At 46.8% G+C, this 27,500-nt stretch overlaps 1 protein-coding gene across 2 annotated transcripts in view; it reads right to left on the bottom strand.

The window, feature by feature from the left end:
• rbms3 (RNA binding motif, single stranded interacting protein) overlaps positions 1-27,500 on the bottom strand; it is a 159,383-nt gene that overhangs the window by 21,904 nt on the left and 109,979 nt on the right. For both annotated transcript variants that reach the window (XM_048260297.1, XM_048260296.1), the window contains exons 7-9: positions 8,917-9,023; positions 6,015-6,058; positions 1,286-1,382 (exon numbers count right to left, since the gene is read on the bottom strand). In XM_048260297.1, the coding sequence (XP_048116254.1) occupies positions 1,286-1,382; positions 6,015-6,058; positions 8,917-9,023 (248 nt within the window). The remainder of the gene's footprint in view (positions 1-1,285; positions 1,383-6,014; positions 6,059-8,916; positions 9,024-27,500) is intronic.

Here is a 27,500-nt window from a genome sequence, read left to right as displayed (position 1 = left end):
GTGTGTGTGTGTGTGTGTGTGTGTGTGTGCGTGTGTGCCCCGTGATTGTTTGTCTGGCGCCGACTGTTTGTCTGTACGCGTTCACCGTGCTAGACATCAAGCGAGCGAGTGAGAGAATGACATCAGCAAAGTATTCCGTCCATGCTCAGACACTCGAGAGTAAAAGGCCACATTTTCATATCCCCCCCCTCCCTCGTCTATCCATCCTCGTTCCCGGCCTCGGCTGGCGGCCCGTCGAGAGCATACATCAGCGGCCGCCAACCGCCACCGCCGCACCCAGAGCCACACAACCCATCCATCCCCTTCCACAGAGCACGCTCTCACTGCACTGGGCCCGCGTTCAAGGAGATGGACGATAAAGAGAAACACGCGAACACATCAACAACACTCCTCCTATTCATCTTCTATGTCCACTCACCAGGAGCCGCATTCACTCTGGGAGGCTTACCGTCTGCGTGATGTATAACTCATTTCATCCTGCGTGCTGTATAACTCATTTCATTCACACTGGTATGTTTTTTTTTTTCTTTTGTTTCGTTTTTTCCCCACCAAATCACATCACACAATCACAAACAGGTAGAAAACGATCGTTCTTGTTTTTGTCCCTATTCCTCCTGACCGGCGCAGCACAAATACATTGGAAAGAAAATACATAAACATTAGTTGTCTTTGCTTCATTTTCTATCATTCATTTATTCTTATCTTCATTCTCAACCTATCAGCTTTTTTACTGGGGGATACTGGCTGTTATGCGGCTTCGGGATAATTTCATTCGCACCTACACGTTTGCTGGCGACAACAGACACAGTAACAGTGATGACTTGAGTGCACTCCTGTGTTGTTTGTTGATGTGGAAGAGTGTGCAGAAGCAACGCAAGATACAAGTTTGAGTATTTTCTGAAGGATGGCTGGGAGAATGAAGGATGCTGGGTGGGGTTGTGGTTGGAGGGGGGGCTTAGTGAGATGAGAACATCCATACTTGCCGGCCTTTTTTGTTTTGTTTAGTTTGGTGGGGAACCAAAATCAATTGAGGAGGCCCGGCGATATGCTTTTGCTCTGCTCTCGGCTCTGGGCCCGAGTGGACCTGGGTGTTAATGAGCTCTGAGCAGCAGGCCAAGTCTGTTCCCACACAGACAACAGGAAGGAACCCAAGTGTCAGAGGGTTTGTCTGAGCAGAGAGGAAGGCAGAGGGAGAGTGTTTGTTTGTGTGTGAGTGTGTGTGTGTGTGTGTGTGTGTGTGTGTGTGTGTGTGTGTGTGTGTGTGTGTGAGCATAGGCCAACTCACCTGATATGTGGAGACAGGAGAAGCAGCGATGAATGGTGTGATGGAGGTCTGTGCAATCATGCGATTGGTGGAGATACTGTAAGGGGAGGAGTAGAACCTATAGAGAGAGAGAGATTGAGAGAGAAAGAAAGAAGAGGAGAGAGTGAGAAAGAAAGAGAGAGCGAGAGAGAGAGAGAGAGAGAGAGAGGACAGTCACATAAGGTCATCTCAAGACCTGTCACAGAAGCCTCTCCACACACAATCACACACACACACACACACACACACACGCTCCCTCCCACATGCACTGCTGTCTCTAACATAGGGGCCTAATGCCTAATTGCAGCAATGACTCCATGGAGACAGCTGTGCGCTGGTGTCTGACTCGGTGTGGCCAAGCTTGGCCCGGCGTTTGATGGATCTGATCAGACAGGCCCACAGCACCGGAGCGGCACGTTCGGCAAAACAGCTCCGCGCCAGCCAGGGGCCACAGCCGCGAGACAGAGCATGAATCATTTAAAGTCTACCGAGTCCTCCTCCTTTCACCTCACACGCACATTCTTCCGTGTGTGTGTGTGTGTGTGTGTGTGTGTGTGTGAGAGGGAACATGTGACATATTGGTTAGTAGAATTGGTATGTGGGAGTGAACGTCCTCACATGCAAGTGTATGCCCTTCAGGGTCACTTCGACTATGCTATGAATGCATGTGTGTGAGAGTATGTCTGTGTGTGTGTGTGCCACGTGTGTGTGCGTGTAGGAGCATAATGCAGAGAGCGTATTCATGCATGTGACAGCTTCCCCGCTTGCGTGTGACCAGAGTGCTCATCATCCAGTGAATCAATTGTTGAAGTGTGTGTGTGTGTGTGTGTGTGTGTGTGTGTGTGTGCATACATGGATGAAATGAACATATATATGCAGTGCACATGTAGGCATGTGTGTGATATGAACAGCCATGCTGGTGTACCATGTGTGTGAATATTTACTCATAACACTTCCAAGATTACATACATTATATTTTACACTGTGTCCCTGATCCTGTGTGTTTGTGTGTGTGTGTGTGTGTGTGTGGTAACTGGAATGGAGACGCAGCATCGGCAAGCCTGCTATCACTGAAGCACATTGATCTGCATGTCAGACCACTGAGCGATGACTGAACTGTGTTGCAAGAGGATTGCAAGAGGATGTGAGTTAGTGTGTGTGTGTGGGGGAGGCAGCCAAACACTGCCCTGTCCGTTACTTCAATTTCAGCCCTAGTTGACTAAAAGACAGGTATAGAAAATAATCTTTTGGTGATTTATTGCAATCTCACACTGAAAACAATGAGAAAAAATTGTGGGCGATGTGTTTTTCTTAAAAATAGTTATTTCTTTATATAATAATATATCCAATAATTCTGGAGGGAGGGTACTGAAAATGTGTGTGTGTGTGAATGCATGTATGGGAGTGTGTGTTTATGTGCATGTAATGGGGGGGTTTGCATCGATAGCTGTGTCACTGAATATGAAATAGGCTCAGTGGGTGGCCAGGGTGAGAGGAGTCCTTATAGGCTGGTGTGGACAATATGGAATATAATGATATTGGAAGGAAAATATATTGAGATCAGCAGACCAGATCAGCAGAAAAACACAACACATCTCAGAGGGGGAGAGAAAGGGAAGAGAGAGGGAGGGAGGGAGAGAGGGAGAGAGAAAGAGAGAGAGAGAGAGAGAAAGAGAGAGAGAGAGAGATGGGGTTTCACAGATAATTGTGTTCTGGAAGAACAAACACGAGGATGTCACTAGGGTTATTTATATCAGTCATTAACGCCTGCTGCCTGTTTTGTCAATAAGACAGCCAAGGCCATTAACCAATTAGGACCACCTAATTAGGAGGAGAAAATTACTATGGCAACAAACGATGGCTAGCATCATGATCCTCACACAACAAACAACCAAACAGGAAAGGATGCGCAAAGAGTGAGAGAAGAAGACAAAGGGGGAAGAATGAGAAAGATGTAATAAACATGTACATGTATCACAAGGGAGATATATTTACTGCTTTCAATTTGATTTACATACATCCATATGCTGATATATAGTTAGTGATATAGCCATATACAGTATGTCTAGCCGCATGTACAGTACAGACATGACAATTAACCCTTTATGAACTAGAATTTGACTCTTTAGAGGAACGGAGAGAGAGCGAGATGGAGACAGGCAGATGGACAGACAGATATAAGGGTGTGTGTGTGTGTGTGTGTGTGTGTGTGTGTGTGCAGAAGGTAAAGCTGTGTTTCTGTAGAGAGGGATGGTCTTGTTTTGGCAGTGTGTGTGTGTGCGTGTGTGTGTGTGCGCGTTTTCTTTCGTTGTTGTTTTCAAGAGGAGGATGTGCGGGCGTTGCTATTTTCATCCCGCTGTCCTTCCGGGTCGAGTGTTTGGCGTATGCGTCGGCCAGGGCTGGGGCCAAAATCAGCATTTAGCCTGGCGGCCCTCACAGGCCCATTGTTATCCACCTCGGCCCCTGGCGGGCCCTGCTTACTGGAGCCCTCTCCCCACTAGCTTGTTATCGCCACAATGCCGCATGGCTTCCCTTCTTCTGCTGGCGCAGGCTCTTTACACACACACATGCACACACACACATGCACACACACACACACACACACACACACACACACACACAGGCACAAATGCACACTCACATGCACATTCATGCCTGCACACATATGGAAGTACAGTACAGTACATGTGAACACAAACACACAAGTGCACAGATGTGAGAGTGTGTGTGCGTGCGCGTGTGTGAGTGTGTGTGCGTGCGTGCATGCGTGCGTGTGTGTGTGTTTGCGGCGCGCGTGTATGTGTGTGAGTATGTACATCCTCTTGAGTACATAGCCTGGTTTTGTTGCATTGACTGACAGCTTTGACTCTCTCTGGTTTGTCGGATGCTCATTTAGCGTGTCATTTGCCAGCCTCATCACAGCCAGTGAGCTGCCTCTGATGTGGGAGAGTGTGTGTGTGTGTGTGTGTGTGTGTGTGCGTGTGTGTGTGTGTGTGTGTGTGTGTGTGAATGCAGTGAGCTGCCCTGATGTGGAGAGAGTGAGTGTGTGTGTGTGTGTGTGTGTGTGTGTGTGTGTGTGTGTGTGTGTGTGTGTGTGTGTGTGTGTGTGTGTGTGTGTGTGTGTGTGTGTGTGTGTGTGTGTGAATGCAGTGAGCTGCCCCTGATGCGGGCGTGGGCTCCTTATAGTGTGTCTCTCATGGTGTGGACAGCTGGTGGGGAGACACAGCCCTGTCTGCAGTGCTCCTTGATTACAGCCCCGTCTCCCTGGGAAGCCTACTGCCTTCCTGTAATCACCCATATCTCCCTCTCTCTCTGACTATCCCTCCCTCTATCTCTCTCTCTGTCTCCCCCTCTCTCTTTCCTTGGACCCCTTTATGCTGTCTCTCTCTCTCTCCCTCCATATTTCTCTGTCTCTCTCTTTCCCTGGCTCCCCGTCTGTCTGTCTGTCTGTCTCTCTCTTTCCCTGACTCCCTGTCTGTCTATCTATCTCCCTCCCTCCCTCCCTCTCTCTCTCCCTCTCTACGCCTGGCTGCCTGTGCACCCTCTCTCTGCTCTGAGAGTGGTAAGTGCTGTGTCAGGGGCCTGACAGAGTGGGGCTACTGGGCCGGTCTCCAGGGCCGCCGATCACAAGCTGAGCTCCCGGACGGCCGAGCCCAGCAGAGCTGGAACATGGGGCTCCTGTCCTCCACCTCTCCCCTTTCCATCTCCTCTCCTCTCCTCTCTTCCCTCTGCTCTCTCTACATCTCCTCTCCTCTCTCCTCTCTCTCTTCCCTCTGCTCTCTCTACATCTCCTCTCTACCTCTCCTCTCTCTTATCCCTCTCTTCTCCTTCCTCTCTACCTCTGCTCTCCTCTCTCTTATCCCTCTCTTCTACTTCCTCTCTACCTCTGCTCTCCTCTCTCTTATCCCTCTCTTCTCCTTCCTCTTTACCTCTCCTCTCCTCTCTTTCCTCTCTACCTCTCCTCTCTCTCTCTCTCTCTCTCTCTCTCTCTCTCCTCTCCTCTCTCTCCCTCTCTTCTCCTTCCTCTCTACCTCTCCTCTCTCTCTCTCTCTCTCTCTCTCTTCCTTCTGCTCTCCTCTCGCCAGCTCCACACAGCCAACCCTCAGCTGACGAGTGCAACACATAGGCAGGAACGCTGATCTGACACCACCAGGTGTGTGTGTGTGTGTGTGTGTGTGTGTGTGTGTGTGTGTTATGCGAATGTAAGGTTATGTGAGTCTTTATGTTTGTTGAAGCGCATCTTTCATAGCATTTATTATTGTTTCCTGCACAAGGCTAGTGTTATTTCTGTGCGGGCAGGTTTGTGTGCAAGAAAGACACAGAGCTTGTGTGTGTCTATGTGGAAAGTGGTGTGTGTGTATGTGTGTGAGTGTGTGTGTGTGTGTGTGTGTGTGTGTGTGTGTGTGTGTGCGTGTGTGTTTGTGTGTTCCCAAGCAAGCAGCAGACTGTGATAGCCGAGTGCATTCTCCCCTAACAGGCTGCTGAAAGCACGGGGAGCTGTGGGATCAGCTGAAGATGAAAGAGACCGCAGGGGCATGAAATGAGCACATGCAAGAGGACAGGACAGCCACAGGAGGAGCAGCAGCAAGAGGAGGAGGAGGAGGAAGAGGAGGAGGAGGAGGAGGAGGAAGAGGAGGAGGAGGAGGAGGAGGAAGAGGAGGAGGGGGCAGACAAATGGGGGAAGAGAGAAATAAAACTAAAATCCACTCACCCGTTCTGCATCACAGCAGGGTCGTAGGTTAACGCCATGCCACTCTGAAACAATTAAAGAAACACACACGCGCACACACACACACACACACACACACACACACACACACACACACACACACACACACACACCCAATAGTAATGAGACCAAAGAGTCACAAGTATGAGTCACAACAGATACACCCCCCCCTCTGCCATCCCAAACACAACCCCTCAGAGCCAAAGCAAATATGAAGCAGCAGCAGCCGCCTCCACTAAATCTCTCCGAGAGGGAGAGCGAGCGAGGAGGACCAGGGAGAGGCCTAATAGGCCCTCAACGCACAGCCTCTTAACCTTGTCTGTGTGGAGCAGCGCTGGGGCTTACAGACGCAGCTACGCCTTGGGCCCACAAGGGGTTTACTGGGGCTAACATAAAGAAGGCGGGGTAGGTGGAGGAGGGTGGAGGGGGTATGTTGGGGTGGGGTGGGTGGGGTGGTTGGGGTGTTATGGTGCTCGCAGTGCTGTTTCATCTCGCAGCCACCGCTTGGTATTTACAAGGCTGTTGGAGGCATAGCTCAAGCTGACACGCCACTCTGCTGCCTAAACGAATGCGGCTCGTTGGCTCTTTATTGGATTCTTTTGGGGGTAGCAAGGCTCCAGTCACACAGCAAACACAAGCGGTGACAGCCCATGACAGCCCCTCTGAAGGCCACGGACACCCATAGGGGACACAGTACAGCCTGCAAATTGTGTGTGTGTGAGTGTGAGTGTGTATGTGTATGTGTGTGTGTGTGTGTGTGCGTGTGTGTGTGTGTGTGTGTGTGTGTGTGTGTGTGTGTGTGTGAGTGTTGTGTTAATATGGAGTTAGGACAGGCAAAGAGGAGTTATAGTGTGTTGTGTTAATGTGGAGTAAGGGGAGGCAAAGAGGAGTCCTAGTGTATTGCCTGACTGTAGGAAAATGTGGTGTGAGTGGAAAAACAGGGGTCCTGCATTCCAGTGCATTACATATATAGCTGACTGCTACTTAGCCTGTCAGAATAATGAAGCTGTTGACGGGCTCAAACCAAAAGGATGTGGCTGTCAGGAGCAGGGGATTGAAGAGGGACGTGAGGGGCAGGAGGTCAACAGAGCGCTCCGTCTGTGCTGTGAAATCATGATTAGCTGACAGAGAAGCCCACACAGGCACCTGGGGGACAGCACCTGGGAGAGAGGGCAGCGCCTATGGAATGGAGGTCTGACTTGGGTCTGTGTGTGTGTGTGTGTGTGTGTGTGTGTGTGTGTGTGTGTGTGTGTGTGTGTGTGTGTGTGTGTGTGTGTGTGTGTGTGTGTGTGTGATGGGAGGGAAATAGAGCTAGACTGGCACTTGTAATAAGCCTTCAGTCTTGGTGCTATTCCGTGAGCTCTGGGTCTCAGCAGCCACACACACACACATATACGCACACGCACAGGCACACGCACACACACCACACACACACACGCACACACGCGCACACACACACACACACACACACACACACGGCTGTGGGTATGGCCCCTGTGCCCTGCCATTTTCCCCTCGACCGGGCTCAATTTGGGGAAATGAGAGGGGAGATTAACTGGCTGAGTGTGAGGCAGGAAACTTAAATACGGCCAGATGTCTCAATCAGTCAAACGCGCAGGACAGGCACACACACACATACACACACATAGCCTCTCTCTGTCTCACATTCTCACACACACACACACACACACACACACACACACACACTCCTGTGTGAACTGCTCCACTACGGGGACTTGGATATGGCCTTATGTGGACGGGAGGACGAATCGTAACAAAAGTGTGTCAGATACAAACGAATCCGAGCTAGTGTGGACATGGCCTCTGTCTCTCTCTCACACACATGCGCACGCGCACACGCACACACAGCTCTCTGTGTCTCACATTTACAAACACACAAACACAGACACACTCACACACACACAAGTACAGCAAAAGAGTTTCCGTGATGTCTGCGGCTGTTGCTGTTGCCATGGCTTTGGCTGCAGCCTGGAGCTGGAGGGGTTATTGTCTGCTGTGATTAGTTTGATTGTGTGGGCTCATGAGTCGTTTCATGTGCAAAGCTTATTTATGTGTTTGCTTGTGTGCTTGCTTCTCTCTTGAGGCTCTGTGGGTGAGTAGAAAAAAATGGCATCTTCTGTAAATTAAAGCAGGTGCATTAATCCAAAGCAAGTGGCTGTGCAGAGGAGAAGATTCAGCCACATCTCATTACCCCACCAGTGATGAAGCTTCAACTGCTAACTCAGGACCTGCTCGCTGGGTTAGCAAAGTCTGAGTGTTTCCAATGTTTTAGTGCATGTGTTTTGCACTCCTCAGGATTGAAGCACAGTGTGTGTGTGTGTGTGTGTGTGTGTGTGTGTGTATTAATGTGCCTTTTTGTATTTGTGCATTTTTGTGTTATTGGGGACATAAATGGTAGTAGAGGGCCTGGGAGGATTTACAAAGGGACTACATGAGTGATGACCTCTCTGTCTTTACCAAGGGCAGCTTGTGGAGTGATGACCTCTCTGTCTTTACCAAGGGCAGCTCATGGAGTGATGTGCCGAAGAGAACGAGCACTACTCTCCCACACTTAGATCTGTCCACTCTCCTGTGGATTCAATGCTGCAAACAGCGCATGAATGTATCTTCTGTCAGAGAGTGGTTTACCCGAGGCTTGATTATTTTCTCTGTGACTCCTCTGACACAGAGCCAGCATTGTTTTGAGTGGAGAATATACATATTTCAATGGGGGTTGCCGGAACACAGGTTTTTTGCCCTTTGTCTGTGTTCCCTGCGGTGTATATAGAGGTCAGTACAGCATTAGAATGAGACATGCAGGAAGGGATGTAAGGGGTGTGTGTGTGTGTGTGTGTGTGTGTGTATGGGGTGGTCTGGGGTTCACCTCTCCTTCCCGGGGCCACGGTCGGCCGTTCTGGGGGTACTTGGTCTGGTTCTGCCTCTTCTTCTGCCCTCCATCGGCAAACTTGCACAACAGCGGTTCTGTAGGGGCTGCAGAGAGAGAGGGGGAGAGAGAGAAAGGGAGAGGGAGAGAGAGAGAGAGAGAGAGAGAGAGAATATGAGATAAGGTAAGTAATGGTAACAGGTTAAGAAAAAACAGAAACCAATATAACAAAGGAGAAGAGAAAAGGAGAAGCATAAACATTAAAAAACAGACATCATTCCAGCAGTGGAAAGTAAGTGATCGGCAGAAGCTCAAAGCCAGTGTGACGGAGGCAGCTGCCACAGCTGGGTCAGCCAACAGGGGCACTGACCCAACAGTACCCACAGGGAAACAATACACCTGGAAGAACCCAGGAGGAACCCTGAGGTGGCCTGAAAACTCCGCTTCACCATTCCAAGACGACCCAGTTGTTTTTCGCTTGAAGTCAAAACCCTCTCATTCCTCCTCCTCCCTCTTTTCCTCCTCTCCTCTCCCACTCCTCTATTCCCCCTCTTCCCCACCCCCCGTCTCAGGCCGCCTCAGGCTCTCTCTCTGCTCTTGGCGGGCGTTCCTGCCATGGCTTCCTAACTTCAAAACAAGCCCACTGGCACTGCATCAAAGCAAAGAGTTCGATATTGTTGAAATAATAAACGGCATAATCAGGATGGTAAATAACTTAAACACCATAATGATCCTGCACGGCGAGGGCCAACACTGATATCTCCCCGAAAGCACTGCATTGTTGTCTGTGTTTATGCGAGTGCATATCTTATGAAGGGAGAGGGAGAGGAGAAAAAGAGAGAGACAGAGAGGGAGAAAGAGAGAGAGATTTGATAGGCATCTGTCCTTCATATGCATTCATCTATGCACTCTTTGCACACAGACCGTCACGACTCAAAGTCACACAAGCCCCACAACACCGCTGCCATTTGAGATCATCTGTTCTGAGATCATCATTAATAACGTGATCTGCACTGGTAACTCTGGCAGACTGATAAATCCACTGGTCCTCTTTCTGAGGTTTGCAGGGTGGTAAAAGTCTCATCTTACACAAGCAGTGTGAGATAGCAAGTATATCCATCTATATAACCTCTAAACCATAGAGAAACATTTGCTTTAAACTGTTCAGGAGTGAATTATTTTCTTGGTTCCTTCTAGAATTCTACGCAAAAGATCTATAGTTTCAGTGTTCTTTATACAGTCTATGGGGAAAATCTCTGAGTGTAATTGTTGCATCATAATGCAGAACTCTCAGTTTGCGAACATTCTAAATCACATATTTGTGACCGTGCTCCTCAATAGGTTAAAGGGATATGATAATTAATGTCATTTGAAAACCATTGGAATTCATTGGACAAAGCTGAGGATAAACAGTAATTGTTAGAAAATTGATGATTACACGTGCCAAAGTATCATGCTCGGAATAACAAACAACCAGCCACTCTGAGGAAGATAACATATTCCAGAGAAACTTGGAGGTTCAGCGACTGTTGGATTGGATTCATGCAGCAGAAACACTCTAAAAAGTTCTGGTCTGTGATACATCGAAGATCCTTGACTTCCACTTAATATGGTCGCCCAGACTCTGTCCTGACTCAAGACATTTCAACTTTACCCTGAACTCTCAAAACTATGGTAATGAAATGAGGAGAGAGTCTCAAGGGGGGCATTCAGTCACTATTTTTCTTTTCTAAAACTGTCCTCTTTACTTTCCAAATCACCAAGTCACCTGACAAAAAATCACAAGCAAGTGAGAATCACAAACGCAGTGTACAAACAAAAACATCTGTGAGGGGCTTGTTATTCAGGGAGGGGTCAAACGGTCAGAGATAAAATCACGAGTAACGCCTCAGTTGAGAGTTGCGCAATGCTTGGGTGACCTCTGTTACATTTTTCTTCCTGTTTCTTTTTCGTCAAAACAAAAAAAAGAGAGCTGGGATTGAAAAGGGCCCAAGAGGGGGTTCACATAGGCCTTGCAGTGTTTTCGACCACACAGAGACAAACACACACACACACACACACACACACACACACACACACACACACAGCAGATCAACTTGACTGGCTTTCTCCTAATCCTGGAGGGTGGTGGAGTGGGTGTGGGGTGTGACAGGAGGAGAGAAGATACCTTAAGGCACTGAGAGAGAGAGAGAGATAGAGAGAGAGAGAGAGGGAGAGAGAGAGAGAGAGAGAGAGAGAGAGAGAGAGAGAAAGAGTGTACTGTATGTGTATATGAGGGTGTGTTTTTAGTGCCAATGTGGAGAAGGAGGCAGCAATACAGTAAGAAAGAGACCGAAAAAGAAGCAAGAAACCTAACCTCTACCACACACACACACTTTCCCACAAAACCCTGTCATCACAACCACATTAAAACAAACACGCGCACAACACAGACACACACACACACAAACCATCCTCCCACCACTTCTAAGACCACACACACACACGCACGCACATACATACACACACACACACACTGCGGACCCCAGGCCTCAGCGCTTAGGGCAGGCTAGTGTGACTGACCAGCATTCCGCACTATGCGCTTCGCTGCGTGCCTTGCGTGCCCCGGATCCCAGCTGGAGAGAGAGAGGAGAGAGCGCTGCAGTGAGCATGGGAAAGCACTCTGTGGATACATAGCCCACATTCCTGGACTGGTGCACATGCCTATAGATATAATATGGGCAAAGACCAATTTGTCTGTGCACACATAGGCATGTCTTTCCACCCTCCCTTTCTCTCTGTCTCTGTTTCCTAACACATGAACACACAAACGCACACACACACACACACAAGCACACACACACACATACACATACACAAACACAAAACTATATCAACTCTGTGGAAAAAGGCTAACTTGCAAACACCACGCAGCACCATAAAACCGAGAGGCCAATCAGCACCAGAGGTTTTGGGAAGCTGACTCCGGCTGGAAAAATGATGGGGGCGACTTTACGAGAGTTTTTCTCTCTCTCTCATTCTCTCTCTCTTTTTCTCTCTCATTATCTCTCAGTCTCTCTCTCTTTCTCTTTCTCATTCTCTCTCTCTTTCTCTGTCTCATTCTCTCTCTCTCGCTCTTTTTGTTCTGTTCTATCCGGTTAAAGAGGAGTCCTCTAGCCGTACAGCACTGATGCACGACTGCAATGGGAGAACGGAATTCAAGTTACAAACAGGCAGGCCAATCCACTCACACGTACACACACACACACACACAGAGGAATAAGTCCGGGAGGGAGCCAGGGGAAATCAGACCGCATCAAAGTCAACAATAGCCTCTCACACATCATCCTCTGAGAGTGCCTAATTGCACTGCACTGCACTGCTGGAAACAAGCCACTCTTCACACACGGACAGCACACACACACACACAAGCACACAGAAACACACACACACACACACAAGCACACAGAAACACACACACACACACACACACACTCAGACACAGACACACTGACACAGACACAGACACACACACACACGGAGCAGTGAAACCTTTCGGGCCAACACAAACAATCACACCTTTACTGTGACACTGGACCTGGTGATAATTAAATTTGGGAGGTGCGGGTCATGGGATAGCCTTGGTTTGATATCCCTCGGAGTGCCCAGCCCAGCCTAGAACAACACATACATTACTCAAGCAGTGACGTGATGGCATGGACCCATTAAAGGGAGAGCAATGCTCTCACAGTCTCAAATTGCCAACAACATCAACTCATGGTTGAGATACAGCCTCTATAGTAGGCCAGACAGGCTACTGCCATGATGTTATGCTGTTAAAATGCCAAAGACTCTCTCTCTCTCTCTTTCTTTCTTTATCTCTCTCTCTGTTTGCCTGTTTCTCTATTCCGATGTCTCTCTTCATTTCTCCGTCTCTAAGACCTCTCTGGTCGACTGCTTTAGTGGTCTTTATTCGCTGCCTTTTTTTCCCGTGCTGTCTGGTAAGTCCGATCTCAGACAGGATTTGTGAAAAGGAAATTTTCTCAGAGGTGTTTAGAGAAATTCACGATGGAATCCAATGCAGTCACACTGATTCTCTATGCATGCCTCTGTGTGTGTGTGTGTGTGTGTGTGTGTCTGTGTGAATAAGAAAATGCCAGTATGTGTCTGTGTGTTTATGTGTGTGTGTTTGTGTGTGTGTGTGTGTGTGCGCGCGCGCTTGCATCTGTGTGTGGCAGAGTTCCTCTGGGTGGCAGAATGGCTGGTGAAAACCTAATCTGAAAAGTAATACATTGAACACCCTGCATTAGGCACAATATCTGTCAGACAGACAGGGAGTGATTGCTGCTCTTGCCTCGCAAAAAACGTTTTCAAAGTTTTAAAGTTCAAGTCCTACTGTTCTTTTTAAGTTGCCACAGAATTCTGAATTTTAATTTAAACTTGAAAGATGGAGAGAAGAAACAGAGAGAGATGGAGAGAGAGAGAAAGATGGAGAGAGAGAGAGGGAGAAAGATGGTAAGAGAGCACAGGGTAGCATTAACTGTTCTGTGGAGCATCTAGCGTCAGAGTCAAAGGCAGTATACATTTGACCTGGAATAAAGAAATCAACAGCCTAGAAACTGAAATGTAAAGAAAAACTTCTTCAAATGATTCTCAAGTGAATATGTGTGTGCATGTGTGTGTGTGTGTGTGTGTGTGTGTGTGTGTGTGTGTGTGTGTGTGTGTGTGTGTGTGTGTGTGCAGTGACAGAGAGAGAGAGAGAGAGAGAGAGAGAGAGAGAGAGAGAGAAAGAGAGAGAGAGAGTTTGTGTAAGTGTTTCCATAACATTTATCCAGGCAGACAGCTTTAATCTCATGTATCCCAAGCTGTTTATTAAGCACGGGTCGCAACACTGCAATGCACCTCAGACATTCAGACAGGGGGAGGAGGAGGAGGAAGAGAGGGAGGAAGAGAGAGAGACAGAGAGACAGACAGAGAGAGAGAGAGGGAGGTAGGGAGGGGAAGAGGGAGAGACATGTGTTTCTAATTCAAGGCTTCGGTGCCTGTGCTGCCAACTCCTGTGGTGCTCCCACAGACCTCAATCTCAATCCCCGTCTCACTCCCTCCCTTTCTCTCTCTTTCCCACTTTCCCTCTCTGTCATTTGCCAGCACCTTGCCTGTGTAGTAGTGTGTGTGTAACATGGACCATTGGCTAACTGGATAGCAGATAGCTAACCAGCTAGAGATGCACCTTGCAGTCAAAGATAGATGGAGAAAACCAGCGGACGGACGGACGGAGAGACAGACAGACAGACAGATAGACAGATAGATAGATAGATAGATAGATAGATAGATAGATAGATAGATAGAGATATATTAATAGATTAATCCCCAAGGGGAAATTCAAGATACTGGTGATGAGGTACTGCCCAACAATATAGGCATGTGTAACGGAGGCGAACTGAGCTAGCATGCTAGTTGCCCGTGTAAATCCTCACAGCCCTAACCTTAAGAACGCTTCTAACCGCTGAGTTGGAAGCCTGGGCTTTTACCTCGGTTACACATGAAATTACGTCTTTCAATCTTTTCCACATCCTCTTTCACTTAAGCTCAGTTGAATGAACCTTTATTGCAATGAATGTAGTTCCATACTATCTTCCATATAACTGTAACACAGCTGACAAAAATAATTCTACAAACACTACACACAATAATAAAACTAGAACAATAGTGAGAACAGTCCGACACAAATATGTAACAACTAAAATAGATATTTGATAGATGTATTTGCAGTAGTACTAATAGTCCAAGTAGAACTAGATAGGTATAACTAAAGAGATACGTATAAAAGCTCCAGCATGTAGACTCTCTCTTTCCTCCTGACTGTCTCTCTCCATCTCTCCTTCAATCTCCCCCTCTGTGCCACCCCTCCATGTCTTATTATCTTTCCTTTTCACTCTGTCTTTCTCCCACCCTCGCTTCGTCTTTCCCTCTCTGACCTCCTGCTGACACTGATCTGCGCTCCTCCTCCTCCTCCTCCTCCTCTTCGTCCTCCTCCTCTTTGGCGGAGAGGCTCTGTAGGGTCTCCTCCCTGGAACACTCCCTGCTCGGTGAGGGGAACTGCCTGTCACTGCCGTGCCATTTATCTAGGGCCTGTTCAAACCTGCTGGACTGTAAATGTGTGTGTGTGTGTGTCTGTGTTTGTGTGTGTGTGAGGTTGGATGTGTGTGGGTGTGTGTGTGACAGAGAGGGGGGTGGAGAAACTGGAAGTGTATATGTGTGTGTATCTAAGAGAAAGAGACAGTCCTTTCCTTCTCTCTCTCTGTGTGTGTGTGTGTGTGTGTGTGTGTGTGTGTGTGTGTGTGTGTGTGTGTGTGTGTGTGTGTGTGTGTGTGTGTGTGTGTGTCTGGTGTGTGTGTGTGCAGTGTGTGTGTGTGTGTGTGTGTGTGTGTGTGTGTGTGTGTGTGTGTGTGTGTGTCTGGTGTGTGTGTCTGGTGTGTGTGTGTGTGCGTGCGTGCGTGCGTGTGTGTGTGTGTGTGTGTGTGTGTGTGTGTGTGTGTGTGTGTTTCCTCCCTGGCAGAGGTCAAGTCCAGGTCAGCGAATAACATGTGCTTAACCCAGACGAGTTGATGACCAAGTCATCTCTGTGTGTCGCTGTGTCTGTGAGTTAGTGTGTGTGTGTGTGTGTGTGTGTGTGTGTGTGTGTGTGTGTGTGTGTGTGTGTGTGTGCACATTTTCTGTGCTGAGATATATGGTTCTGTTGATCCCATTCTTTCCTAAAAAGTGGGTGGAATTTACATGTGCTTAAAGAAAGTTCTGACCAACACACACACACACACATTCTGTGTTTGTGAACTGTGGACATATATGGTTCTGTTGATCTTCTGGCCTAAAAATGGGTGGAATTTAATTAAAGAAAGTTCTGATGACACACACACACACACACACACCAGACACACACACCAGACACACACACACACACACACCAGACACACACACACACACACACACACACACACACACACACACACACCAGACACACACAGGCAAAGAGCGAGAAGGACAGTCTGAGAGAAGCCCCCAGTGTTTACAGAAAGATGGAGAAAGGGAGCGAGGGTGAAAGGAGAGAGAGAGAAAAAGGAAGGCAGAGTAAGAGTGAAGAAAGAGAAGGAGAGAAGGAGAGAGAGAGAGAGAGAGAGAGAGAGAGAGAATTGAATTTTGAATTTATAAAAACCTTTATTACAAATAGCTAAAAGACATACAAAGTCACAGTCATCTCAACGATGATGATTAAAATTTAAATAAATAGAAGACGCATCTAGTTATGTATGTTAAACAGCAGGCACAGGAACGTCTAACAAAGTATTAAATTGCACTTTATCCTCTACGACCATACACAGAGCATTTTCCTGACACCATATAATCTCAAAGGTTTCAAGATCACTCATTTCCTTGTAGAAACCAAAATCAATTAAAATCCTTGATTGCAAATACCATCAAAAGATCAGATCTTGAGTTATGCTCAACCTTATTCCTCCTGCTAACATACAGTATATAGACATCTTAGCCTGTCCAATGATAAAGTTCAACAATTGACATTTGTACCTTCGCTTCTGTACATATTTAAAACCAAAAATAAATGTTTCCATTGAAGTAAGTGAACAGTTTGCGTAAAATGGAAAATAAAGGCATCAAGCGTGTGCATTGCATAAAAGCGTGACAGTTTCCCTGTCATTGCAAAACGGGCATTCATGCCTCACATCAGAATTCAAAACACAAACAAAAGAATTTACAGCAACTGCACCATATAAGATCCTCCATTGTAAATCCCCAACCTTTTTAATTAATGGTGACTTGTAAAAGGATCTCCAGTGTGGTTTGACATCCTGTTCTACATGTAGAACAGCACGCCAAGGTGTGTCAACTCTAGACTCCAAACACCTCCTATTTAGAGATTTTACACAAAGATTGTAAAGTGCCTTTCCAGAGGTGCGATTTGGACCCAGAAAAACAAAATCTTCAACCTTCAAAAACACATTACAAATTTCAGAGGACACACTAAAACATGGAACAGGATCACATTCATTTGGCATAACTAAACCCCTGGCATACTGATCCAACATTGCTAGACTAGCATCTGTGAAGCGGGACCGCAATTCCAAGAGGAATTTGTTAGCTACACGGATGGATCTCATTTTCATGTGTTCTGCCACTCCTTCAGCATTCTCAAAACCTGGCCCAGCTAAAGGCAGGAGGTCCCTCAAAGTGATGACCCGCGCTTTGCAAAACATCCCACTAAAAGCAGGAAAATGCTTCTCATGCGTAAGATCCAAACATGAACCATATATCAATGGCTCTTGCAAAAGCCAAAAGAGAGAACTTGTATTCTGAGGTCTTCATACTTTCAAAAGAAATCAACCACAATAGATTGTATTTTAGATAAAACATTTGCTGGAGGGTCTATACATGCAAGTCTGTGCCAAAGGGATGAAGCCACCAGGTTATTAATTATTAGAACACGGCTCCTATAGGACAATTTTTTAATTAAAAAACTCCACTTGCCAAGACGGCCCTTAACCTTCTCAACAATCCCCTCAAAATTCTTTAGAACAGTTATCGTCTCCAAGAAACACACCCAAATATTTAAACCCGTCCTTAGACCAGGTTAACCCACCTGGGAGGCACGGTGTGCCATCAGGCCATTTTCCAGCCAACAGGGCCACACTTTTTCCCCAATTAACTCTGGCAGATGATAAAAGATTAAAAACAGTAAAAACCTTCAACATGGTGTCCACATCCCTTTGGCTTTCAATCAGAATAGCTACATCATCCGCATAAGCTGATAGCTTCAAAGAGATGTTACACTCAGGAAGAGTTACACCCTTTAGTTTGGCTCTTAACTGTACTAACAGGGGCTCAATGGCTAAGGAGTATAGCATTCCAGAGAGGGGGCATCCTTGTCTAATTCCCCTAAAAACCTTGAAAGGAGCACACAAGTCACCATTAATTTTCAGAATACTTTCATTGTCACAATATAGAGCTCTAATTTTCTTTATAAAAACAGGATTAAAGCCAAAAGCAGTCAAGACGCTCCATAAATAATTATGTTCAACTCTATCAAATGCTTTTTCCTGATCAACAGAAACAAGGCCAAAGTCCAAATGTAAAAGTTTACCAATTTCCAAAACGTCTCTAATAAAAGAAATATTATCATAAATAAGCCTGCCCGGCACACAGTAGGTCTGGTCAGGTGCAATGACTTCCCCTAAAACTTCACTGAGTCTATTAGCTAGAACCTTAGAGAGCAGCCGATATTCCGCACATAGAACAGACACGGGTCTCCATGACCTGATATCCTTCAAATCTCCCTTCTTCGGTAACAGGGTAAGAACTGCTCTGCGACAACTGAGTGGCAGCTGCCCCTTGGCCAAGCTGTTCCTCAAAAAGCACCAGTAGGTCTGCGCTTACTTCTGTCCAGAAAGACTTATAAAAGTCAACCGGCAGACCATCGATCCCCGGTGCCTTGCCACACTCCATAACATGGAGGGCCTTTTCCAACTCGTCCAGGGTAATCACCCTTCCAAGGTTGCAATTAGCTTCTCTAGATACCTTAGGAAGATTCGTCAAAAAAGGACTGTCAAGGGCCTGTTTATAGGAGATTTCACTCCTGTACAAAACCTTGTAGAAATCAACTGCTCTCTTTACTTAATTTGTTTATCGTCAGATAAGAGGGTTCCAGTTTCTGAAACCAAAGCATGTATAAGCCGTTTTTGGCCATTTTTCTTTTTCAGATTAAAAAAGAATTTGGAAGGTGCATCCATTAATTCTGCACACTGGAAGCGAGACCTGACCAGAGCTCCTTGTGCTTTAATGCCCAGCAAGTTGGCCAAACAATTATTTTTTATTTTCAAATTTTCCATATATAACTGATTACCTGTACTTTCAGCTAAACCTTGGAGCTCCAGTATCTCATTTTCCAACAATTTCATGCGTTGAGCTATATCTCTCGTGACACACGAAGTATACTGCTGACACAACTGTTTTATCTGGGCCTTTCCAAAATCCCACCACTGTTGTAGAGACTGAAAAGACTGCTTTGTGGATCTAAAATCCTTCCAGAAAGACTTGAAAACATCCCTAAACTTACCATCATTCAAAAGACTACTGTTAAAGTGCCAATATGCACTATTATATATGGTGGCACTAACAAAAAAATTACAAAGCGCCATACTATGATGGCAGGACAAAATTGGCAGGATGAGACAGCTTCTAAAAAAATTGAACTGGTGTTTAAAGGTATAGAACCTGTCTAATCTTGCCAGAGATAATATGTGTTTACTTCCCCACCAAGAAGTAAACACTCCCCAGAATCACAATTCTTCAACAGATCATCCAGGATACTTAAGAAAATCATTCTCTCCCTCCCAACTGTTGGGGCATAGACACACACAAACACAAAAAAAGTATTTTCATATTGAGCTCTGACTCTCAAGAGTCTACCTTTAACAATTTCATCAACCTCATAAGAACAGGGGATAAAGCTACTTGAAAAAAGAATAGCAACACCACCACTAGTTGAGGTATTATGACTTAAGATCGATAACCCCCCAAATTCCAATGCCCAATCAGAGCTATTGCTTTGGGCCAGTATGGGTTTCCTCCCCTGAAAAAAGACAACATCAATAGCTTTTTCTTAATTGTTTCAAAAAGCCAACCCTCTTTGTGCGGTCTCTTGCTCCATTCAAATTAAGCAAAGCAATTTGAAACCCACTCATAAGTAAAAAGGAAAAAGTGCAAAAAAAGAACATATTCATTGGGAATTAACAGGGGCTGGGGTGGACTGGCTATCAGCGTTCAACAGAGCTCTAAGTTTTGTGAGAAATTTATTCAAACGGTAGACCTCCTGCTTAGTAAAGCTACCTTCGGCCATATACAGCTTCGTTTTAGCGATGAACTGTTCAACATCGGGAAAGTATTCGTCAACTTGAACAAACCTAGCATTTTTAGTCTGCTTCAGAAACGTTTTAAGTCGTCCACAGTGTACTTTCTTCCCCTGTATAGCCGCTTTGGGGAGACTGCACCTTAGGCTGCAATCAGAAAATTCCCCTCGCTCTCTGCATCAGTAGAATTAACGTCAACAACCAGATCTTTCTTTTTTGCCTTTTTATTAGACCCAGATCGCACCCTTTCCCTCTTCAGACCTTTTGGAACTTTAAAGGGGACTTCTTCTGTTTCCATGATCTGACTGTCCTCCCCGCAAGCGTCCTCCAAAAGATCTAGTACGTTGGAATTCGGCGAGTTATCAGTATGCATAACGTTATATTCTGGAGCTTAAGCCTCGGCCCCCTCTTTTCCGTCCCTAACTATCTCATCAGACACATCCTGATCTGATGGTCTAACTTCAGGTGCATCAGCATTAGAAGAACCTTCACCTGGTGACTGATCACCATCTACCCCAGCCTCTCCACCATTTGTGGGCGCCTCATCACTGGCAGACTGTCCCTCCCCAGTATTCTCATTTAGACCATTGACATTGGCGGTAGTATTGGTGCATTTTTCTGGACAGGCACGCACTAGGTGACCCGTCAAACCACAACCAAAACATCTCATAAGATTACTTGTGACATATATGGTATAATGGAAATCATCAACCTGGATATTCAAAGTCAAATCAAGATCATCTGTGTTGTTGTTTAAAACCATGTAAACATATCGCCTAAAAGATACCACATGCTTTAAAAGTGGGGACTTCGTGGAAATGGCGATCTTCTTGATCGGGGAAACTAATTTGCCATAGCGGGATAGAGACTGGACAAGAATGTCATCACTAATGAAAGGTGGTATGTTTGAAAGGATTACTTTCCTAGATGGGGTAGACAAGGGAGTACTGAGGTAAAAATACCATCAATTACTACTCCGCGTTCAACCACTAAGTTGGCCAATTCCACGGACTCAAGGAACAAAACGATTGCTTGATTCATACGAGCAGCAGACAAAACTTTGTCATGCCCAACTATTTCTCCTACTGCCAGGCTACACTCTTCTACGCTGGCGGTAGAGGACATCTTTATACCATGCCGCCGCGTGAGACAATCAAACTTTCCCATAGTGTGACCTGAGGCAGCCATACTCCAAACCAGGAGCTGACGCCCAGGTAAAACCACAAAAACACACGCACTCCACTAACCGCAAACCCTACAAACCCCAAAACATACAAAACAAACAAACAATAAAGGAAAAAAAATACAGAAAAAATAAGAAAGAGAAAAAAGAGAAGACAGGTAAAAAAGGCACAGCGGCCTCACTCACACAGTGCTCACTCACACAGTGCTCACTCACACAGTGCTCACTCACACAGTGCTCACTCACACAGCGGCCTCACTCACACAGTGCTCACTCTCACTCACACAGTGCTCACTCACACAGCTCACTCACACAGTGCTCACTCACACAGTGCTCACTCACACAGTGCTCACTCACACAGCGCTCACTCACACAGCGCTCACTCACACAGTGCTCACTCACACAGCGGCCTCACTCACACAGTGCTCACTCACACAGTGCTCACTCACACAGTGCTCACTCACAGACGCTCCGGCTCCGCCCACTCACTCAGTCCATGCGCACAGAGAGAGAGGGACTTCTCAGTGCGATAACTGGGCTAATGTTTCATGCACTTTTCTCCTGGAGTGCTGTGTCCTCTGTTTAACGCGGTGGTGGGAGGAAGATTTGACCCCAGCAATACAGGAGACTGTGCACCGCCCACACACATCACAGCAACAACATCAGCAGCAGCCACCTGTGTGTGTGTGTGTGTGTGTTTGTGTGTGTGTGTCCACATCGCCACCACTTGAGCGCTGAAACATCAGTCTTCAATCCCACAATTCATGGCACGCTAGATGCAAATCATGTGACTAATGCATATCATCCAGGAACATTAACAGAGAGAGAGAGAAACAATTGTTGCATTCTTTCGCTTTACACAAAACACAAAAGACTGACCTTTCACATCTTTTTTCCCCTCATACACTGAAGGCATAAATATCCTTATCGCCACACAGTTAACCATGAAAAATGGTCCTTTCTCTCTGCTGCCAGGTGTTCCCTGTCACCGCTGGAGAGGGGAGTGTTTTGCCAAGTTCTATGCCTCTTTGGCCATTTGCTGCTCTCTGTCATCGTATCCCAGAATTCCCTGGGATGGGGGGGAAGTAGAGAGTCTCTTGGCACAGGGGCGGAGTGGGGAGCGCAGTGTTGTATTCCACACCGCTAAAAGCGATGAATTATGGAACTTCAGCAGGACCCTGAATTATACATGCCGCCATTTTTTTGTGTGTGTTTTTAGGTCTTCTTTAGGCAACAGAGCAGGAAGGAGGAGGCGAGGTGTGACCTCAGACACTCAAACATCAGAGAGAGGGAGAGACAGAGAGAGAAAGAGAGAGAAAGAGAAGAGAGAGAGAGAGAGAGAGAGAGAGAGAGAGAGAGAGCACAACAAGAAGGGGATAATACACAACCAACACACAGACACACACACACACAGACACACACACACACACACACACACACACACACACACACACAAACACAAAGCCTTTTGTAAACACACCATGCCATCAAACAAAGTGTGTATCCTTATTCCACATTGGGGCAAATCTCATTCTCTGCAAACAGTTTGAGAGGCAGCTTCTTGAGCAAAATGGTCTTGGGAATGTGGGGGCCATACAGTATTTACCAAACAAATAAATAAAATAAGAAGAAATGAATAAATAAAATATGAAGATGGAAGGGGAGCTGCTCCTATCTGACACCGGGCTGTTTGTTTGTTTGTTTGGACACAAGTGGGTAAATAGCAGCGCTCTCTGACATCCCCTCTCCATGGAGACGGAGGAGGACAGACAGCAGGGGGGAGGAAGAGGGGGGGTGGTTAGGAGGAGGAAGAGAGGACCGATCCGTGGAAAACAAACAGAGCATAATCAGCTTTGGTTCTGCTCTTCCTGCTTTTTAATGGGCTTGTCTCCTTTTGTTTTCTCCTTCCCCTTCTCCCTCTCCCTCTCTTGGCTGATGAGGGTGCCAATGCCGTGCCCACAGATTGCATCGCCAAGGCAGCGCATGGGTGGTCTCTCTCTACACACACACACACACACACACACACACACACACAGCCTATGCCTTCCCACACCACATTCTCCACACTGGAGTAAGTCCCATCCATCTACACACTCTCATCCTCACGTTCTCTCTGTTTCACTCTCTCTCTCTGTTCCACTGCTAAGTCTCTCACATTGTCTCTTCAGTCCATAGATGTCAGTCGCTCTCCATCTCTCTCGCTCCCTCACACGCTTGATACTCTTTTGTTGTGTTTCTAACTGTATTTCACATCTCTCCTCACCTGCTCTTTCAAACAGAAAATAGCACACACTCATCCCTGCTTAGTAAGCCAGAAGAGTGACGTTAGTAAAGGCACACATTTTTTTTTACCTACGCCTTACACATCAGTGAATGTGTGTATGTTTGTGTATCAGTGTGTGTGTATGTGTGTGTGTGTGTGAGAGAGAGAGAGAGAGAGAGAGAGAGAGAGAGAGAGAGAAGGAGAAACAGTGTACTGTATATGTGTGAGTGTGTATGTGTAAGTAAGTGTGTGTGTGTATGTGTGTGTGTGTGTGTGTGTGTGTGTGTGTGTGTGTGTGTGTGTGTGTGTGTGAGTGAGAGAGAGAGAGTGAGTCATTCTAATGAGCTGATGCTCTCCAGAGTGGCCCTGCGGTGCTCCAGACCAGCATCAGTTTCATGCGGTTCTCTGGTAATCGACATCATCTGAGAACACCAGCCACACCAGGTCACCCCTGAAGCCCACCCCACCCCTGCCCACTCCTGCCCTCCCCTCCCTGGTCAGAGATGATGGAGACCCCTTGCCTTCACAAACACACAGGGTTTCCTTGGACCACATCCAGCCCTCTGAGCCGTCCAGCTACACATGGAAGTATGTTACACACTTAGACAGGTCTGATCAAACACAGAGTGCTTTGTGCTATTCACCCTTTCTGCACTAGTGGTTCTGGGTAGCCATGGCATCGTCATCTCCAGATGGACACACTACCTATTATTGCAGAAATGGAGCAGTACTTTGCTACTCTTTTCTGCATTTGGCTTGCTAAGTCCACACAATACTAAAGCTGCCACTTTTACTTCCCTGCGTTTTCACTGGCAGTCATGACGGCAGAGTGGTGTGGTGAGGTTGTTCCCCCTGCCATGTTGCGCATGGGCACACACACACACACACACACGGAGAGTCTGTTTAAAGGAGAATTCCGGTGTGATATTGACCTAAAGTGTGTTGAAACATGATACCGAGTGTGAACGTATGTCTCATAGCTCATCTCGGCTTGTCCCCTGCACTCAGAAATCTAGCACTAGTTAGCTAGTAAACAGTTTTTCGATGGGGGTGCTTCGGGCATCGGCCTAGCCATGCAAATAAATCACTGTTTTACACCATTTACGAGGCTCAGAGTAGCTCCACACTTCATTGGTAGACTTCCGACCAGTCACGATAAGTCGAGCGACGAGTACGAATGATCAGGTATGATTCCAGGCTTCCAGTAGCAGCAACTGGAATCCATGGATTTCCACAGAATTTTTTTTGGAATCTGATCCCTTAACATACCTGTTCATTCCTACTCGTCACTCGAGTTATCGTGACTAAATTCAAGATGGCGGCAATGGTAAACTTCGTGAAGGTACTGTCTGTATAAATCGTCTTGTAAATAAACTACCAGTGCTTTTTCAAAGTTCTCAATGTCTCATTTTAAATGTCAAGGCCCTATGCAACCTTGACTTGGGGAGTCGCGGCGTCCGAAGTGTGCACTAGCTTAGTGCTTCTTACTCATATATTTCTACTTTAACGGCACCGACAATCAAAAAATCCAGTGGAAACGAGATGGCAGAACTGTGTAGGCCAATCGGCCCACCATTTTTTTCTACTTCACCACCTACAGATGTTTGATAGGTATGATATTTCGAAACGCCATGTTATTTCCCATAGACATTCGACGCCCGGAAGTTGGGTGGACACGACTGTTTCGGAGGCGGGACTTATTCCGGACAGGTCTATACTCACGTCTAGCACAGCTGACCTTGACCCACGACACTTCTCTGGCTCACTGATCCTTGTGTTTGTAGCAAGCGCCTCCACAAGACTCGCCATTCAAATAGCTGTATTTCTAAATAGATTTGCTTCTCCGAGGCTAAATCCCTCATACAACCCCCCCCACCCCTCGCTGCGGAGTGTTATTAGAGCTTGCGCTCCATCAGATAGGCGCCTCCAAAAGAAGGGATAATTTCCCCCCCACTCTGATCTGGGCTTCATTATAATTTGATCTCCCGCTGAATGCCATAATCGGGGATCTATCTTATTGCCTTTGTTTGTGTGGCAGAGTGAGGCGTGGCGCGGCACGGCGCGGGGCTGAGCCAAGTCAATCACGCAGCGATGGAGCGCACACATCAAACAAAAGCAGCTGTGCTCGCTCATGCACACACGCGTGCACCCTCCGTCAAATGACAACACACACACACAAACACACAAATAAACACTTACACACACACATGCACACAAAAGAGCCTTTTTTGAGTGATTAAGAGCATTCACGGAGCAAGTGATGTCTCTGTGTAAGATTAATAGCTGAATGTACCACTAAAAGGTCACGTCTCATGAACAGTCACAGACAATTTTTGCTTCCCTTAATAAAGAATATAGACAAACAAAGACGCTCAACACATTAAACGGCTGTTATTGCCAGTATTTTGGATTCAGTTCCCTAGATGCAGCTCTGCCACTGGTTTGGGTGTCCCATGAAAAAAAGCCTCATTTCAGATTGGGTCCGCCTGAAACCTCATCTGTTTGTGCAGGCTGGCCCTGGCAGCAGTAAGGCAAGAGGAAGGGAAGAGAGGAAAAAAGAAGAGAGAAGAGTGGAGAGGAGAGGAGAGGGAAGAGTGGAGAGGAGAGGAGAGGAGAGGGAAGAGTGGAGAGGAGAGGAGAGGAGAGGGAAGAGTGGAGAGGAGAGGAGAGGGAAGAGTGGAGAGGAGAGGAGAGGGAAGAGTGGAGAGGAGAGGAGAGTGTGTGGCGGTAGTTTGCAGAGTCCTTTGAGGGGGATGCCAGGGCTCTCTGGCTGACACTGACCTCGCCGTGACCTTGTGCTAGTACCAGCCACAGGCCTACTTGAACCCCAGCCCTCCTGCCACACACACACACACACACACACACACACACACACACACACACACACAGACCACAGACACACACACACAAACACACACACACTCTCTCTCTCTCATACACATACACACACACTCTTTCTTTCGTTCTCTCTCTCTCTCTCACACACACACTCCCTCTTTTTGTCTTGCACAAAGAAACACACAGACAGACAGACAGACACACACACACGGAGGGCTGGGTAATGAAGAGCCCTGTCTGGGAGGAACCCCAGCCCTCCTGCCACACACACACACACACACACACACACACACACACACACACACACACACACACACAGACCACAGACACACACACACACACACACACTCTCTCTCTCTCTCTCTCTCTCTTTCACATACACACACACACTCTTTCTTTCTTTCTCTCTCTCTCTCTCACACACACACTCCCTCTTTTTGTCTTGCACAAAGAAACACACAGACAGACAGACAGACACACACACACGGAGGGCTGGGTAATGAAGAGCCCTGTCTGGGAGGAAACCCAGACTCCTGCCAACGCATCTGTCTGTGTGATAGTGAGGCTGGCACTGGGCGTGGAGGTGAGGGATTGGGGCCATTTGGTTTGTTCTGGAGACACCTAAAGACTGAGGGCTAGATTTAGCAAGCCGTTTGCGCCGTTTTCCAGGCGTTAATTGTTCGCAAAGACTGACTTGCCGACTGACTGACCGATGTGAGCTATTTACAAACAGGCCACAATTAAACTTAAACTAAAACTGCAGACTGATGAAAATGGCAAACTGCGCTTTCCCGCATAATGCATTTAGAAGAGGGTCAGTGGGAGTTTTATGTTAAAAGGTAGGAGGAGATGCGTGAAATGCGCCTAATTAGGTATTCCCCTGTATTTACGAAAACTGCCCATGAAAGCGCATGTCTTTTGCGGTGAAATATATTTCTGCCCGGTAAAAGCAGGTGTTAATCCAAATTAAGGTCAAATGCATTAATAAGAGGAACTTTCAAAGACAGCAGAATCGCTATTCAGAGCACCAGTTTTGCGTCTTTGTACTTTATCCAAAGCAACCTTAGAGAGTGTGTGTGTGTGTTTGTGTGTGTGAGAGAGAGAGAAAGAGAGAGAGAGAGAGAGCATGTTTGTTTTGTCCATTACGGTGTGAGTGTACTTTTGACACAAATGCTGAAGAAAGTGAGCGCTAGCCTAGCAGTGAGGCTGTTATCTGTCAGACCCACTTGCTCAGAAATATTTATGCCCACGCACTGGCATGAAGAGATAAGATCCGGTTTTTATGTACGGCCACAGCTTCAACACATTTTGATGGTACTCACTGATCCTTTTTCTGTCTGTGCATATGTGTAGGGGTGCTGGTTGTGCGTGCGTGCGTGCATGCCTGCGTGGGTGCTTGCGT

The sequence above is a fragment of the Alosa alosa genome, chromosome 13 (assembly GCF_017589495.1).
Source record: "Alosa alosa isolate M-15738 ecotype Scorff River chromosome 13, AALO_Geno_1.1, whole genome shotgun sequence".
Classification (NCBI taxonomy): Eukaryota; Metazoa; Chordata; class Actinopteri; order Clupeiformes; family Clupeidae; genus Alosa; species Alosa alosa.
This window is presented reverse-complemented; position numbering and strand designations above follow the sequence as displayed.